This window comes from Delphinapterus leucas, chromosome 7 (genome assembly GCF_059928025.1).
Source record: "Delphinapterus leucas isolate spDelLeu-1000000601 "Yukka" chromosome 7, BTC_Dleu_Yukka2, whole genome shotgun sequence".
Taxonomy (NCBI): domain Eukaryota; kingdom Metazoa; phylum Chordata; class Mammalia; order Artiodactyla; family Monodontidae; genus Delphinapterus; species Delphinapterus leucas.
Genome location: NC_143135.1, coordinates 48,486,521 through 48,502,490, shown reverse-complemented (window position 1 = coordinate 48,502,490; position 15,970 = coordinate 48,486,521). Strand labels below are relative to the sequence as shown.

The 15,970-nt window shown below is 48.4% G+C and overlaps 2 protein-coding genes across 6 annotated transcripts in view; one reads left to right on the top strand and one right to left on the bottom strand.

Moving 5' to 3' along the window:
* Nucleotides 1–9,162, bottom strand: part of FHIP1B (FHF complex subunit HOOK interacting protein 1B) — a 26,588-nt gene extending 17,426 nt beyond the window's left edge. The window contains exon 1 of one of the 5 annotated variants that reach the window (XM_089915228.1): nt 9,058–9,162. The gene's annotated coding sequence lies outside the window, so the exon portion shown is untranslated. Of the gene's footprint in view, nt 1–3,650; nt 3,770–9,057 lie in introns of those variants that run through there. The other 4 variants (XM_089915227.1, XM_089915230.1, XM_089915229.1 and 1 more) reach the window with 4 other exon arrangements.
* CNGA4 (cyclic nucleotide gated channel subunit alpha 4) lies at nt 7,700–15,970 on the top strand. The gene is made up of 6 exons (XM_022563255.2): nt 7,700–7,857; nt 7,993–8,094; nt 8,295–8,401; nt 8,675–9,320; nt 10,097–10,446; nt 12,154–15,970. The coding sequence occupies exons 1-6, from the start codon at nt 7,796–7,798 to the stop codon at nt 12,663–12,665; spliced, it is 1,779 nt and encodes a 592-aa protein (XP_022418963.2). The 5' UTR covers nt 7,700–7,795; the 3' UTR covers nt 12,666–15,970.

Here is a 15,970-nt window from a genome sequence, read left to right as displayed (position 1 = left end):
AGCTTTCTCCACCCTTTTGCAGAAGGGCGACAAGGAAGTCAAAGAGGAGGTGAAACTGAACTAGATCCTAATGGATGAGGAAAGTTCACTGGGCAGAGAAGAAAAGGCATTCCTAGTAGAGGAAGCAGCTATTACAAAGATTTCAAGGCTCAAAAAAGTAACATGTTTGTCAGGGAACTGTGAACAATTTATTCAAGCTAGAACACAGAGTAGAGAGAGAGTGGCCCGAGATGAGGCTGGAGAGGTGAGTTGAGGCCAAATGATGCCATATTAAGGAATTTGGATGTTATCCTACAGAACACAAAGAGCCAAAAGTTTTTAGCAGAGGAGCTCCATGATCAAATTTGCATTTTTAGAAAGACCATTCCAGGGACAGATGAGAAAAGAGCAAGTCTGAAGGCAGGAGACTGTCTGGGGAAAAACATCCAGATGAGAGATGAGGAGGTAGTAAACTAAAGTCTTAACTGTGAAGATGTAGCTGTGGAGATGAAGAAAACAGATAATATAAAGGGAAATGTATTAAGATTTTCGAGACTGACTACATACAGGGGGTGAAGGAGCAGAAAGATGGAAGATGACACTGAAGTCCTTGCCTGGATTGCGATATGACACATGGTACAAAAGCAGACTTTCAAAGCAAAGACAATGAGTTCTGTTTTGGACACGTTAACTGCGATACCTGTGGAGACATACCCTAGATCACTGAGTAAATATGACTGGAACATAGAGAGAGACTGAGACTAGATACAGACAAGTAATCACCTCATTATGATATACCTTCATATTTCACATTCTCTCTCTCAACTGAAATTATCTTTTCATGTGTCCATCTCTCCCAACCAGATTGAAAATTCCTTGAGACTTCACAGGACCACATCTTATCTATCTTGTTATCTCATAAAATGTGAGCATCACAAGGGCAGACTATATGCTAAAGTATTTGCTGAATGAATAAATGAATTACTATACGAATGAATGAATTTGTCCTCCCAGCACTTATAAGAGTGCCTGGCACATAGCAGATATGGAATAGATGGTTACACACAGCACCCCAAGCATGTTTCTATCTCTACATCATCATCTACATCTATGTTTCATCTCCTCAGATCTACCACTCAGCTATATATATCATAAAGCAAAATCCATTATACTTAATGCACTACTATTCAACAAAGAATTCAGTATAGCAAACAGGAAGCTTACGAAACCCAGTGTTTTCTCCAGATCAGCCAAGAATTTGGACAGTCCCTAAGAACCATCGGACATGTGACTTGACTCACCTATCACAATGTGATCCAGGTATTATGTACACCTGTTCCTATGTTTTTGTCACATTATTAAACAAAAACTTCAAACCCGTGTCACCCTCAAAGTCTCTTTAACCTCTTTTGGAAACAGAACAATTACAAATCATAGAAAAGACTTTTTTGCCAGGATAACGTCCTCCATGTCATCACAACCCTTCCTGTATATCACATGCTTTTTACTCCACATCACCTTCACTCTCTGTTACAAACTTTTTTTTCCCAAGTCACTGTCACTCTCTTGAGACCAAATTTTGGGTCCAGCTTTGCCTCTTTATCACTATGTGGTCTCTGGCTCTTCGATTTGATTCTCCATCTATAAAATAAGAATTCCTGCCCTTGCATACTTCACAAGGAATCTATGTAATTCCAGTAAAACCTGACATCGCTGTGTAATGCATGAATGCAATTTAGATGTCAGACAGTAATTCTACTGTATAAATGGATGCTTCCTCAACATAATTCAGCAGGCACACTATCATCACCCTAAATTCCTGGATTTCATGAACCAGTAGAAATAGATTTAAAAAATTTTTAAATAGGATTGTTACTTTTTATTTTGGCAAATAGATCCGTTTTTTAAAACCCATCATCCGCTGGCACCATTACTTTACCAGTGAGAGAGCACTTTAATACCAAAAGAATAGGAAAGATAATTTAAGAATAAATTTATCTTTATGGAAAACTCATGTTCCATATGTTGCCTTTCTCTCCTTCCACCCTGAATAGATAAAAAACTTTTATCATGGACTGGCACTGTCCTTGGCCCAGTGTTCAGGAATCATTGCTCTAAACTCTTTCATTACACATGTAAGTTCTATAAGGTTCTGACCACCTGGGCAGATTGCCAAGGGTTCCACCAGCATGAAAACCTGTTCAGCCTCCAGAGAGAAGCAATGAAAACATACCATAGGACAGAACAGCTGGTTCTGAGGCTCAGACTCTAGAACAGAATGGGGACTTGGGCTGCCCCTAATTCCCAAAGAATGGTCTGGATAGGGAAGGTCTACCTCTTCCTGAGGTTGGGGGAGGTATCTGCTCTGTGGCAGACTGTCAATAGAGAGGAAATTTTAGTGGTGTGAAAGGAGCCATTATCTGAGGGCCAACCCAGCTTTCTAGAACATTCAAAATTTCCATGTGCATATGGGTTGGCAGGGAAAAGGGGACCTGTAAAATGCTAATAAAGTGAACCCAATAACATGTCGTGGAGCGAGGAATCAACTGCAAAGGGACAGGAGAAAACTTTTGGGGGTGGGAGAAATGTTCAGTATCTTGAAAGTGGTGATGGTTTCACAGATGTAAACGTATGTCAGAACTCATCAAACATGTGCATTTTAAATATGAGTAGTTTATTGTACATAAGTTCGCTTTTTTTTTTTTTTTTTAATTTAACTGTAAGAAAATGAAAGCAAAGCCATCCTGTTTGGGAGTCGAAATACAGCGTTGTATGTAACAAACCATATGATTTCCATGAAAGTAGAATTAGCAGCTGTAAGTGGTTAGTCCAATACAGATGGCAACGGTCAAAGCCCCACAGCTCAGCACAGGTAAGGAGCAGCAGTGGAGTAAGGTTGCCCAGAAGCAGGTGGAAAGACAACAAACATAGGCGGTCATAGCCAAAAAATCTCCATGAGAGGGACCATCTTCAAGTCTGCAGTCCCAAGGAGGAACTTGAGGGAACGAGGGATTCCAATGATGACTCTGTTGAAGAGTAAGCCTAAAAAATGATTTCCATTATCATTGTTACTACTGCCCACGACGCTTGTCATTTTTGATCCTCCAAAATATGTAGAGCCCATGCAGCAGAAGAGCCAAGAGCACAACACTTCCACCCAAGCTGTCCTACTCAGTCTAAAACTACTGCTCTCACTGGGCAGAACACTCCACTCAGAACCGACCTCTCACCTTTATCCAAGTCTCACAACCCTCATTCCTTCCCCCATGCCCTAGTCTCAACTCCCTCCCGATTCACCACCAGCCCGCATGCTCCCGCCTTCGCCCTGTCCATTCCCCCTCCCCGCACAGGCCTCAGCCCCTCACTCTGGTCCCAGGGTTGTCCCTCACGCCTGCCCACAGGAGCCCCAGCTCCTCAGTAAATCGTGTTCACAAGTCCCTTCCACTTGGCCCCTCAGAAGGCATCCCGGCCCCTCATACAACCCAGCTCCTTACTTGCCCACTCACCCCGAGGCTCTCGCCCTGCTCCCCTACCTTAGACACTCACACCTGGCCCCTCACCACATGCCAGCCCCTCACCCTGTCCCCTCACAACCAGGACAGTCACCAAACCCAGTGCCGTCATTCCCCAGCCCCTCTTCCCCTCTCACACGCCCTCCGGCCCTCACTTACTGTTCAGTCACAGAACTCCGACCCTGAGCAGGCCCGATCGCCACCGCGGTGCTAGGTGAGTTGAGGCCGCCATCGCTCCTCAGGCGCACCAGCCGCGCCCCGCCCCGCGCCACACGCAACCCGCGCCCCCGCGCACCACACGTAACCGCCCAGCGACGCACCGCTGGGCAGCGGCGTGCCAGCTCATTGGCTGGGCCCGGCCAAAGCCAGAGCGTTGATGCTTGTTTCCTGGCAACGGCAGAGCGCAGGGGCGGGGTCGCCGACGGCATTCCAAGCAAGGAGTACCGCCTCTTCCCCCAGGTTCCGCCCCCTCGCACTGAAAACCCCGCCCTTCTGAAGGACTCTGGCGTGTCATAGGGGAAGACCTCTGGGGAGGCGGAGGCCCGCGGGGCGGGGGCGGAGCCTGAGGAAGAAAGGTCGAACCGGAGGGCAGAAGGAGGGACCTAAAGAGCGACGCGACTTAAAGAGGCAGGGAAAGACCGGGGGGCGGGGCTTAGGACAGAGATCCGGCTGAAAGTGAGGCTAACGTGATAGGGGCGGGGTCACGGATCTTGGCTGTGCCGACCGTGGAAGAGGGGGCGTGGAAGGGGAGGAGATAACAAGAGGGTAGGCCTGAGGGGAGGAGTCGGTAGGTGGGCGGGGCCTGTGGAAAAGCAGAGCCCTAGAGAGGGCTGACAGCGAGAGGTCTAGTTCCTTTTTTGCACCATCTGCACGAACGGCTTGGATAGTACCCGGGCGATGACCGCCCCTCGTTGGCTCGCCAACACCTGAGGCCTTGTGATCCCTTGGGCACTATCGTTTTCAGTCAACCCAAGGAACATGGAGTAAGGTCCTCTTTGTCAGGCAGGATTCCAGATCAATTAAAACCAGTCTCAGCCCTCCAGGACCTCAGCCCTTATTGGTAGACAATTGCAACGTAGTGTAATTGCCATCTTGGAGCAGCACTTAGCGTGTTATGTGTGTTTAGAAGATGAGAGGAAAGAAGAGCGAAGGGGCCTAGGGAAGCCATCCAGGAGGAGGTGATGTTTGAGCAGTCTTGAGAACCAAGCAAGAGTAAGACTGAGAAATGGAAGTTTCAGATAAGGTCTGCAGTTTAGTTGCAAGTATTGTATCGATGTTAATTCCCCGGTTTTGATCACTGTGCTCTAGTTATATAAGATGATAACAAGGGAGCATGGGTAAGGAGTTTACAAGGACTTTTATACTATTTTTGCAACTTTTCTGTAAGCCTAAAATTAGTTCAAAAGGAAAAGTATTTAAAAAGAAAAAGAAATGGAAGTTTCAGCCCAAAGGATCAGCACATAACAAGGTGAGAAAGAATGGACAACATGTGGGAGGTACTCTGGAAACTATAATCAGTACAGCTTGTCTGGAGCCTAGGAAACGTGCAGAGGAAACACTGTGAGATGAGGCTGAAGACACAAACAGAGGTCAGGTACCAGAGAGCTTTGCAGACCGTGTTAATGTGTTTAGATTTTTATCCTTGGGATAATAGAGAACTATAAAGAATTTTATGATCAGATTGATAAGGCCCAAATTAGAATAGTAAGGATGTAGAGAAGTGGATATGTGGTTATTAGGTCACCAGGGCTTGATGACTGGATGAATATGAAAGGAAAATAAGAGGAAGGATTAAAAACTGACGCTTAGTTTATAGAAGTCAAACACAGGCAAAACTAAACTACAGGATTGAGAGCCAGGACAGTGATTACCCTTGGAAAAGCGTTGACTGGAAGAGGACAGAGTGGGGCTCTTGATGTGAGTGCTGGTTCATGACTGTGTTCACCTTGTGAAATTCATCAAGCTGTGTACTTAGGAAATATGTACTTTTCTCTATGTATGTTCTGGTTACTATGCTGTGTAACAAACCATCCCAAACTTAATAGTGTAAAAAAATGGCCATTTTTTTTGCTCACAGATTCTGGGAATTTGAACAAGACATGGCAGGAATGGCTTGTCTCTATTCCCTGATGTCTGGGGGACCTCAACTAGAAATTTCAAACGTGTGAGGGGTGACTTGAGGCTGGTGGCTGGAATCATCTGGAGGCTTCTTCACTCACATGTCTGATGCTTGAGCTGGGACTGTCAAACAAAGTACAGACACCTGACTCCTCCTGTGGCTTGGGCTTCTCACAACGTGGCAGCTAGGTTCCAAGAGGGAGCATCCTGAGAGGGAGCTTTCAGACAGTGAGTGTTCAAAGAAAACCAGAAGGAAGCTGCATGAACTTTTATGATCTGGTCTCAGAAGTCACACAACATCATTCCTGCTATACTCTATTGACTGAACAGCCACAAGGAAGGAGCATCAAAGAATTTGTGACTATTTTTGAAAACTGCCACAATGTTATACAATAGTAATAATAATAAATACTGGTGCTAGGTATTTTGGCTGATAAGCCAGAGGTAGGGATTATAAGAGAAAGAGCAGATGGGGGAAGATAATGAGCTCAATTATGGAGCCAATGGGCTGAAGGTGACTGTGGAATGTCCGAGTGGGGACATCCAGACAGCAATTAGTGGTATAGGTAGGTCTGGAGCTCAAAGAGAGTTCTTGGGAGACATTAGATGCAAAAGGAGATCCTGTGGGTGGCCAAGACTGACCAGAGAGAGTTGGGAGGATGCAAAGAGAGGAAGGCCTAGGACAGAGTCCAAAGAAACACCAAAACAGGAAGGGTGGACACAGGGGCTTATGAAAGAGACTGAGAAGAAATAAGCAGAAAACCAAGACATTATGGTATCAATAGAAGCCATGGGAAAAGAGGATTTCAAAAAAATAAAATAAAATGTTGGAAACTATAGATGTTCCTTCCAAGAAACTCTCTGAAAACACAAATCTAGCCATATCGCTTAACTGTGCAAAACATTTCATGAGTTCTTCATTGCCTTTAGATAAAATCCTAGCTGTATAACATGACTGACAAAGCTCTCCCTGAGCTGTCCTCTGTCCACCATTCAGCCTCATCTTTTACCACTAGCCTCTCAGGTTCACTACAAAAACCAAGTGATGTTCTCCCAGTCACCCATGCTTTTTGAAATCTCTATGCCTTTGCATACTCTATACATTTTGCCTGAGTACTCTTCACTCTTCCATCTTATACTTGACTAACTCCTATTCATCCTACAGAACCCAGTCTCAATTAGGACCCTTTCTATGTACTGTAATAACCCTCTGTGTACCCACCTAACAGAGTACCCATCAGACTGATGTGTAATTGCCTATCTACCTGACTCTTCCCCCATACCAGACTGTGAGTTTCTGGAGGGCAAGGAATGTGCTTCATTCATCTTTTATCCCCAATACTTAGCACAATATTGGCCTGGCACATAGCAGGTGTTCTGGTTATGACTTGTTGACTGAGAAAGATGATAGTAGTGAAAGGGACATCAAGTTGAGGGAGAGTTTTCAGGATTTTTTTGTTTGTTCTGGTATGGGAGGTTTAAGCATGTTCACAGAAAGGGAAAACTGAAAGAGGTTGAGGATCTAGAAAGCACATGAAATAACGGGTGAGATCAGGCATGAGAGGTAACAAGAAGGGAATGAGGGCAAAAATGCCACAGGATGGCCCCCATCACACTCATCCAGCAGGAAGGATAGGGTGCAGGTAATGGAAACAGGGCTCATATCTGATGTGACAGGCATTCTTTGTCCCTGGAGACTAGTTCAGCACCTGACACAAATGAGCCATTCAGTGAATAGTTGTTCAATGAATAAAAAATGAGATGCAAGCAGGGAACTTGCACAGGGTAAAACAGAATGAATTTCTGAGCCTACACTGACACACAGGTGTCCTGACTAGAGGGCCCCTGTGTAGTTCAACTTTGAGGAAGGCGGAGGGAGACGAGGCGTAGCCTTAACGTCTGAGGCATGAACCTCCACCATCTCCAGGGACCCCATTAGAGATGTTTAGTTGGGTTGGGCAGGTGTAAGCCCAGGCCCTAGGAGAGGGGGCGGAGCGCTGGAGCCACACTGCCTCCATTCCTTCAGTAGCGGCTGGCCCTGGTTGTGTTGCTAAGAGCTTTAGAAGCCAAAGACGGAGGAATCGCACCTGGAGACCAAGGGAAGCTTGGCACTACCCCCACCTCCTGAAGCCACCTGCAGGCAGAGGCCCTGGGTATCTTACACTCAGGGACCAGGCCACAGAACCATGAGCCAGGACAGCAAAGTGAAGACGACAGAGTCCAGCAGTTCTGCCCCACCCAAGGCCAGGTGAGAGATCCTGGTCCCCTGTGTAAGATCTGTCTGCCTCACCAGATGGAGCCTGATCCTTCTTTGCTGCTTCCGGTCACAACCGCAGCACTGAACGGTGAATAAGTGAAGCACAACTTCCCCTCTTGCCCACAGGAAGTTGCTGCCTGTCCTGGACCCATCTGGGGATTACTACTACTGGTGGCTGAACACTATGGTCTTCCCAGTAATGTATAACCTCATCATCGTCGTGTGCAGGTTTGGCGCTATGGGAAAGGCCTTAAGCAGAGACCAGGGCTAAAGAGTGAGGCCCAGGAGAGGGGCGGGTCCCTTGCACGGGGCTGGTGTAGGGGCGGCGTCTATAGGAGAGCCCAGCGCTTAATGCTTAGCGGCTGCGGGAGAACACCTAACACACAGAGGGCGCCCTTAAGCCACTCCTTTCTGTCCCTGCCATGCAGAGCCTGCTTCCCCGACTTGCAGCGCTATTATCTGGTGGCCTGGTTAGTACTGGACTGCACGAGTGACTTGCTCTACCTACTGGACATCGTGGTGCGCTTCCACACTGGTCAGTGAGTCTCAGTACTGACTTTTTTTCCATGTTCCCTTCCTAAAGAGAGCCTCTTAGTGACAAGAAATTGACCCCCTCCCTGACGGTATCCCTGGGCTCACCCAAGAAACCCTGGAGCAGGGTTAAGCCGGCCCCCACCCTGTCCCTGGTAACTGTCTCCCTGGCCTGCCCTGGCCTGCCCACCCTCAACCTCGTTTCTGGAGCAGGCAGATGCCCTAACTCCACCCTATATCTGACACCACCCACGGCGGCCCCCACTACCCCCACCAGGATTCTTGGAACAAGGCATACTGGTGGTGGACAAGGGTAGGATCTCGAGTCGCTACGTTCGCACCTGGAGCTTCTTCTTGGACCTGGCTTCCCTGTTACCCACGGGAGTGGCCTATGTGAGTCTGGCTCCGCACACACCCACGCTGAGGCTGAACCGCTTTCTGCGGGTGCCCTGCCTCTTTGAGGCCTTTGACCGCATGGAGACCCACACAGTTCACCCGAATGCCTTCCGCATCGCCAAGCTGATGCTTTACGTTTTTGCTGTCATCCATTGGAACAGCTGCCTATACTTTGCCCCGTCCCGGTACCTGGACTTCGGGAGTGACGCCTGGGTGTACCCCAACCCCGCGCAGCCTGGCTTTGAGCAGCTGCGGCGCCAGTACCTCTATAGCTTTTACTTCTCCACGCTGATCCTGACCACCGTGGGCGATACACCGCTGCCAGACCGGGAGGAGGAGTACCTCTTCATGGTGGGAGACTTCCTACTGGCCGTCATGGGTTTCGCCACCATCATGGGTAGCATGAGCTCTGTCATCTACAACATGAACACTGCAGATGCAGCCTTCTACCCAGACCACGCCCTGGTGAAGAAATACGTGAAGCTGCATCACGTCAACCGCAGGCGGCAGCGGCGAGTCATTGACTGGTGAGGATGCTGGGGTTCCAGACCAGGACAGGGAGAGGTGTACTGGATAGAATCTGAGGAAGGTGGCTGGGTTCTTATTGCCTGGTGGGTCAGGCAGGGCATTCAGGATGTGGCTCATTGGAGGGTTCACTGGGTGGGACTTGGAAAAGGATTTCCTCCACTAATTGGATATGGACTTAGGGCGAGGGGTTGGGTAAAAGATTGACAGGGAGAGGAATTCATACACAAGGAAGGGTAACCCAGAACCAAGGGAATGGGAACTGCCACCACCTGGTAGGACTCAGAAGGTCCTGGAAGAGGTAAGAGGGAAAAGCAATACTCCTCAGGGGATGGCCAACAACAAGACGGTTGACTATGTTATGGAGTCCATACTGTAGGCTGAACAAGGGGAAGTGTCACCAAGTTGGGGACCTAGAGCAGAGGATCGCTAAAGAAGATGGGGCTTGGTGACTGAAGTAGATATCAGTGATATGGTACAAGACATCACTGAATGGTGGGTGAGTAGATCCTGACAAGAGCTAAAGGGTATCCTAGTCACTGTTCACTGGTGGAGGCTTCCAGGCCCTGGGTGAGGGAGAAGCTGTCAAAACATATCTCTGACCAGCAGGTAGTGCATTAAAGATGTTTATCAACCAACTGTCAAGTATTCCCATGACCCCTGTGAGAACTTGGTGTGGTTGGGTTCTTGGCTGAGGCTGAGCTGAGAGCCCTGATGGAAGACGTAGAGGGAGGTATGTAGTGGGCTGGTGAGGACTGATGATGTACCTTGCCTCCAGGTACCAGCACCTGCAGATCAACAAGAAGATGACCAATGAGGTAGCCATCTTACAGCACTCGCCTGAGCGGTTGCGGGCAGAAGTGGCCGTGTCTGTACACCTGCCTACTCTGAACCGGGTGCAGATCTTCCAGAACTGTGAGGCCAGCCTGCTGGAGGAGCCAGTGCTGAAGCTGCAGCCCCAGACCTACTCACCAGGCGAATATGTCTGCCGCAAGGGGGACATTGGCCGAGAGATATACATCATCCTAGAGGGTCAGCTGGCTGTGGTAGCCGTTGATGGTGTCACTCAGTATGCTGTGCTTGGTGCAGGGCTCTACTTTGGGGAGATGAGCATCATCAACATCAAAGGTGGGCACGCCATCATTCGTTCCGGAGACAGGGCTAGGGGAGGGGAATGGGGACAGCAGAACCCCATGCTGAGACCAGGTGGTACTTCAGAGCCTACAGATTAAGGACACCTGGCCCTTGCCTGAGCCACTAGAGGGCTCAAGAGAGAAGCAGGACAAGGAGGCTCTGTTCCCTGAGAAGAGGCTGTGCCAAGGTCAATGAGCAGGGTGGGTCCTTGGAAGAGAGAGTAGACCTGCTCTGTGGATAGCCACCCAAGGCACCAACAGATCAGTGGAAAGTGCAGAGATAATAACAATCAATAATAATAATAATAATGGTTAATATTTATTGCCTGCTTACTACATGCCTTGTTCAAAGTTCTCCACATGTACCAACGCATCAAATTCTCACAGCAGCTCTATAAAGTAGGTACTATTATCCCCATTTTAAAGGTAAGGAAATCAGAGCACGGAGAGTTTGGGGAACTTGTCCAAGGTCACACAGGTAATAAGTATACACTCCTGGGAACAGTACAAGAAACAAATATCTCATAGCCAAGTGGAAAGGAAGGTAGAAGGAAGGAATTCCTATTTACTGCGTCAGCTCCAGTCCAGGCCAGGTACTGCACACTGGCTCATTTGTTCCTCCTATCAGCCTGTGCAGTAGGAGTTGTTATACCTAATCACAGGTAAAGACACTGAGGCCACAGGAGATGGGAAAGACTGAAAAGGGCATGAGAGCACTGGATGTGCTCTCAGTCTGGGGATCCCACTCTCCAGAGGGATGTCCTAAATGCCTCACATCTTCCTCCAAGGACCCCCTCAAGACCCACATCTTGTATGTAGTTGGCCACTGTTTACCTGACTTTGGACAAGTCACTTCCCTCTTTTAGGCCTCAGTTTCCTCACCTACCCAAGAGGGATGATACTAAAAACCCAAAGAGTTATTTGGGAGGATTAAATGAGCTATGAGTGAGGCACCCAGTGCAATGCCTGGCACATAGCAAGAGTTCAACAAACGGTAAGTTCCTTTGCCCCTTCTAAGGTCCTTCTACCTCTGAGACGTTGCAGCATTCAGATGAACCTATCTTCCCACCCACCACCCACCAATGTCTTTCTAAAATGCAAATGACACGATACAGTTCTCCTGCTTAAAATATTTCTCTCACTGTCCTCAACACAAGGTCTGGACTCCTTGCCAGGGCTACGAGGCCAGCATGACCTGGCTCTCTTCATCTCTCCCCACACCCTGAACTTCAGCCTCCCTGGACTGCTTACTGTATTCTGTAACCACCTGACTCTTTCCTAAGTCCATCCCTCTGCTCGCCTAGCTGCCCTCCCCACCCCCTCCCCTAGTTACCTCCTACTCAGTCCAGGCATCAGTTCCTCCAGGCTTCCCTAAATTCTCTGCCTTACAGCTTGTCAGGGGCTCTTTGCCTGTCTTCCCACAGTACCAGATGCACATCTACGCTGCATTGGCTATACTGTTACATAACTATCCCCTTAAATGTCTAAGTCCTCTAGACTGTGAACTCTTGGAGGCAGGTCACTGATACCCACCCAGCACAGGGCCCAGTCCCTACCCAGTACTCTACTGGATGAGAGAATTAATGAGGCAGGAAGAGAGGCTCGGAAGCACAAATGTGGAAGTGGGGGTCCTGGTTCCAGAGGGAGATGCCCCCTCACGCCCACCCTGACTAACCACCCTCATGTCTGCCCGTGGCCACAGGGAACATGTCTGGGAACCGCCGTACAGCCAACATCAAGAGTCTAGGTTATTCGGATCTGTTCTGCCTGAACAAGGAGGACCTGCAGGAAGTGCTGAGCGAGTATCCACAGGCCCAGGCCGTCATGGAGGAAAAGGGCCATGAGATCCTGCTCAAAATGAACAAGTTGGACGTAAATGCCGAGGCAGCTGATACAGCCCTACAGGAGGCCACGGAGGCCCAGCTGCGAGGCCTCGACCAGCAACTCGATGATCTGCAGACCAAGTTCTCACGACTCCTGGCTGAGCTGGAGTCCAGTGCACTCAAGATCACCTATCACATCGAGCGGCTGGAGTGGCAGACTCAGGAGTGGCCAATGCCTGAGGAACTGGCCGAGGCCGACTATGAGGGCGAACCTGGGGAGGGAACGTCCAAGGATGGAGAGGGCAGAGCTGGCCAGGAGGGACCCCCAAGCCCAGAGGGACCCCATGGCCATTCCCCAGACCCCCACCACCAATTGAATCCAGAGTTGTAGGAAAGCCTGCCTGCAGAAACTCTGCCATCCAGTCTGCTAGGTTACAGAGATGGGAGTGAATTGGGTATGTAGATGCACCACCTAGAGATGCAGGAGTATAGCACACATTTATCCCCTGCTCACACAGCACACACACACACACACACACACACACACATGCACACACACCTATTTGCATATATCCACACTGGCCGTGAGACTGTGAAATCCATATAAAATGCTCTGGAGTTCCCCTTCTCAGAGCACACATGCTTTCTCACATAGATACGTCTTATACCCACATCATATATGCACATTCAGTCACACACCTCATAAACACACATATACTGAGAAACACACATCAGTACACACAGATGCCTTCCACAGGTTTGCACACACTTGTGAACACACAAAAGTACTCCCATAACCCTCTTGTTCCAAGATATCTTTTAAATGCCCCTCCATATGGGAGGTTCACAAGTGTACCCTGCAAGTAGCACTTCAATAAGTATTTGCTTCCTCACTAAGCGTTTATGGGGCTGATGGGAAAAATCAAAGCCAATGTGGTCCAGGATGAATTCTGTCTGAATTCTCTGTTACAGGGGCAAGGGGCACAGGCTGTGTAGAGTTGGTGGGCTGGATTCAAAGAGGCGGGAGTACCTGATGAATCAAGAAGCACTGAGCCAGGCTTCCCTGGTGGCGCAGTGGTTGAGAGTCCGCCTGCCCATGCAGGGGACGTGGGTTCGTGCCCTGGTCTGGGAAGATCCCACATGCCGCGGAGCGGCTAGGCCCGTGAGCCATGGCCGCTGAGCCTGTGCGTCTGGTGCCTGTGCTCCGCAACGGGAGAGGCCACAACAGTGGGAGGCCCGCGTACCGCAAAAAAAAAAAAAAAAAAAAAAAAAGAAGCACTGAGCCAAGGCAAAGCAGACTTATGCATCACACTGCTATAAGTGTGCACATGTTTTCATAGACACTTTCACATATACACACTGACCATTGCATCTCACAGCAGAGTTTGTGTCCTCAACCTCATGAGCTCTGAAGGGTTTGATCTAGCTTAGTAAGCCAGAGGAAATACCTCTGCTCCTTTTTCCTTCCTTTGGTTCAGCCCTGGAACCTGAGGCCAGGGCTACCTTGCTCTCGGGACTGATTCCAAGGGGAGAGTAGTTCCCAGGACTACTCAGCTGGCCCTGTCCTACCATGCTGGTTCTCAGAGCTGGCCTTTGTCCTGTCAGAAACCCAGTCCTCCTCCTCTATACATTCCAAGATATAGGGTGGAGAATAGAGACTAGGTGGAGTGGGATATCATGACTGGGGACAACAGGAGATGAGTGTCTGGGGAGTTTTGGAAAAACTTTTACTTACTTAGAAGAAGGTCTGCAGGTTTGGGGCAGAAGAGGTGTTATGGGGTCTGTGGAGCAGAGTAAGGTGTCATCTCTGAATCAGGTTCACCCTTGCCACAACTCTAGCTCCTCCAGGGCCTGGCAAGTCTTTGGGTGTGGGCTGTGCCAGGTGGTATTTTAAAATGTGCCTGGAATTTAATTTATCAATATCAAACTGATAAATTTATATTACACTGATGAGTGATGACACACTCAGAGATCAATGCCATTGAAAGAAGAATTTATTACTTAGAGTCCTCAACAGGAGGGGGCACACTGTGCCATGCAGGGCCACATGGGGAAGCACCAGCGTTGGTCAGGAGGCAGAAGGAACAAGAAGAAAACATGGGTAAAAGAACCTTTATTTCTATACTGGTAGCAAGTTTTTAGGTGGGGACATCCCCTATTAGGTAGAAGTGAAACACAGTTTGGGGTCTTGTGGTTGAAGTGTTTGCAATATGATTTTCAAGCATCCATGAAAGTCAGATCACAGAGGAGATGCAAACAACTTTGGTCATTAATTTTCTCATGATTTCAAGATGTTGAATCATCAGTTACAAAATATCAAGAATGATTATTACAGGTAGTACAAAAGAATGTAGGGTAGGGCCCCCAGTGCTGTGAGGGCAGGATGTGTAGGGAGCATCTGCTAATGTGTTGTCATGGAGACATTCCCCAGAGCTGTTGGGGTCCTCTAAGCTGATCAACCTTTTAGATATGATGCAGGACTCAGATATGAAGGACCTGAAACACAACTTTTTCAAACAGCCATAGAAACTGAGGCTGTGGCTGGAGCCAGGGTGTCAAGAGAGATTATGAGGGTCATTGCACATTAAATCTTTTTTTTTTTTTTTTTTTGCGGGACACGGGCCTCTCACCGCTGTGGCCCCTCCCGCTGCGGAGCACAGGCTCCGGACGCGTAGGCCCAGCGGCCATGGATCACGGGCCCAGCCGCTCCGCGGCACGTGGGATCCTCCCGGACCGGGGCACGAACCCGCGTCCCCTGCATCGGCAGGCAGACTCTCAACCACTGCGCCACCAGGGAAACCCCACATTAAGTCATTTTAAAATGTGTGGTTATTTTTTGATAGCCTCCTCACAAATTATGAGATCCATCAGATTGTCACTGTCTGTCTTGATTATCACTGTATCCTCAGAGCCAAAACTGTGCCTGGCATATGGTAGGTACCTAAATATATATATTTGGCAACCAAAGAGATGGGAGTCGAAGCAGGTAAAGGCCCAACATTGGAGGAAGACGAGTGTCAATTTCTCAAGAGGTTTTCCTACCATCTCTACCTTCAAATCATGTTGACATAGAATGGGTGGGTATGTAATGAAGGCCTTTTTAGTGGTTCCTGATGGATTTGGGGTGCTGAGAATAAGCTTTTCATTGATAAGGTGCACACCTGTCCCAAGAGAAGGCTCTCTTAGAACAGGTGGCCCTGCCACCCCATAGAATCCTGGTCTACAGCACAAGGAGGGTAATAACTGGCCATCTTGCCTATCTTGGATGCAGAAACAAAATTCTTCTGGAGTCAGCTGTGCATCTTGCTCTGCCTCTGCTTTTCCAGGATGAGGGGATCAAATTCCTCCCGGTAGAGCCACCATACCACAAGACATCTTGAATATCAGCAATACCGTGCTGGGGTCCTCTAGTTGTGGAGTGACTTCTGTGTGGAAGACAGTGTTTCGACAACTTGGGATCAAGCTGCATAGAGTTGAGTCAGGATGGGCAGAAGCGAACACAATTTTAAGTTCCTGGAATCACAACAACAAAACAACAACAAAAATAATCTTTTAGCCCAAAGAATGTTATTTACTGTGTGTCAATTGCTAGGCTAAGTACTTATATATGTGGCAAGAAACTTCACTGAGATATTCATTTGGGTTTTGTTCATTTTATCCCTCCTCTCATCATAAGAAAGTACCTAAATCTCTGTA

Coding starts and splice junctions, on each gene's coding strand:
- CNGA4 (XM_022563255.2), top strand. CDS start 7,796: ATGAGCCAGGACAGCAAAGTGAAGACGACAGAGTCCAGCAGTTCTGCC. Junction 7,858..7,992: donor TCTGCCCCACCCAAGGCCAG/GTGAGAGATCCT, acceptor TCTTGCCCACAG/GAAGTTGCTGCCTGTCCTGG. Junction 9,321..10,096: donor CAGCGGCGAGTCATTGACTG/GTGAGGATGCTG, acceptor CCTTGCCTCCAG/GTACCAGCACCTGCAGATCA.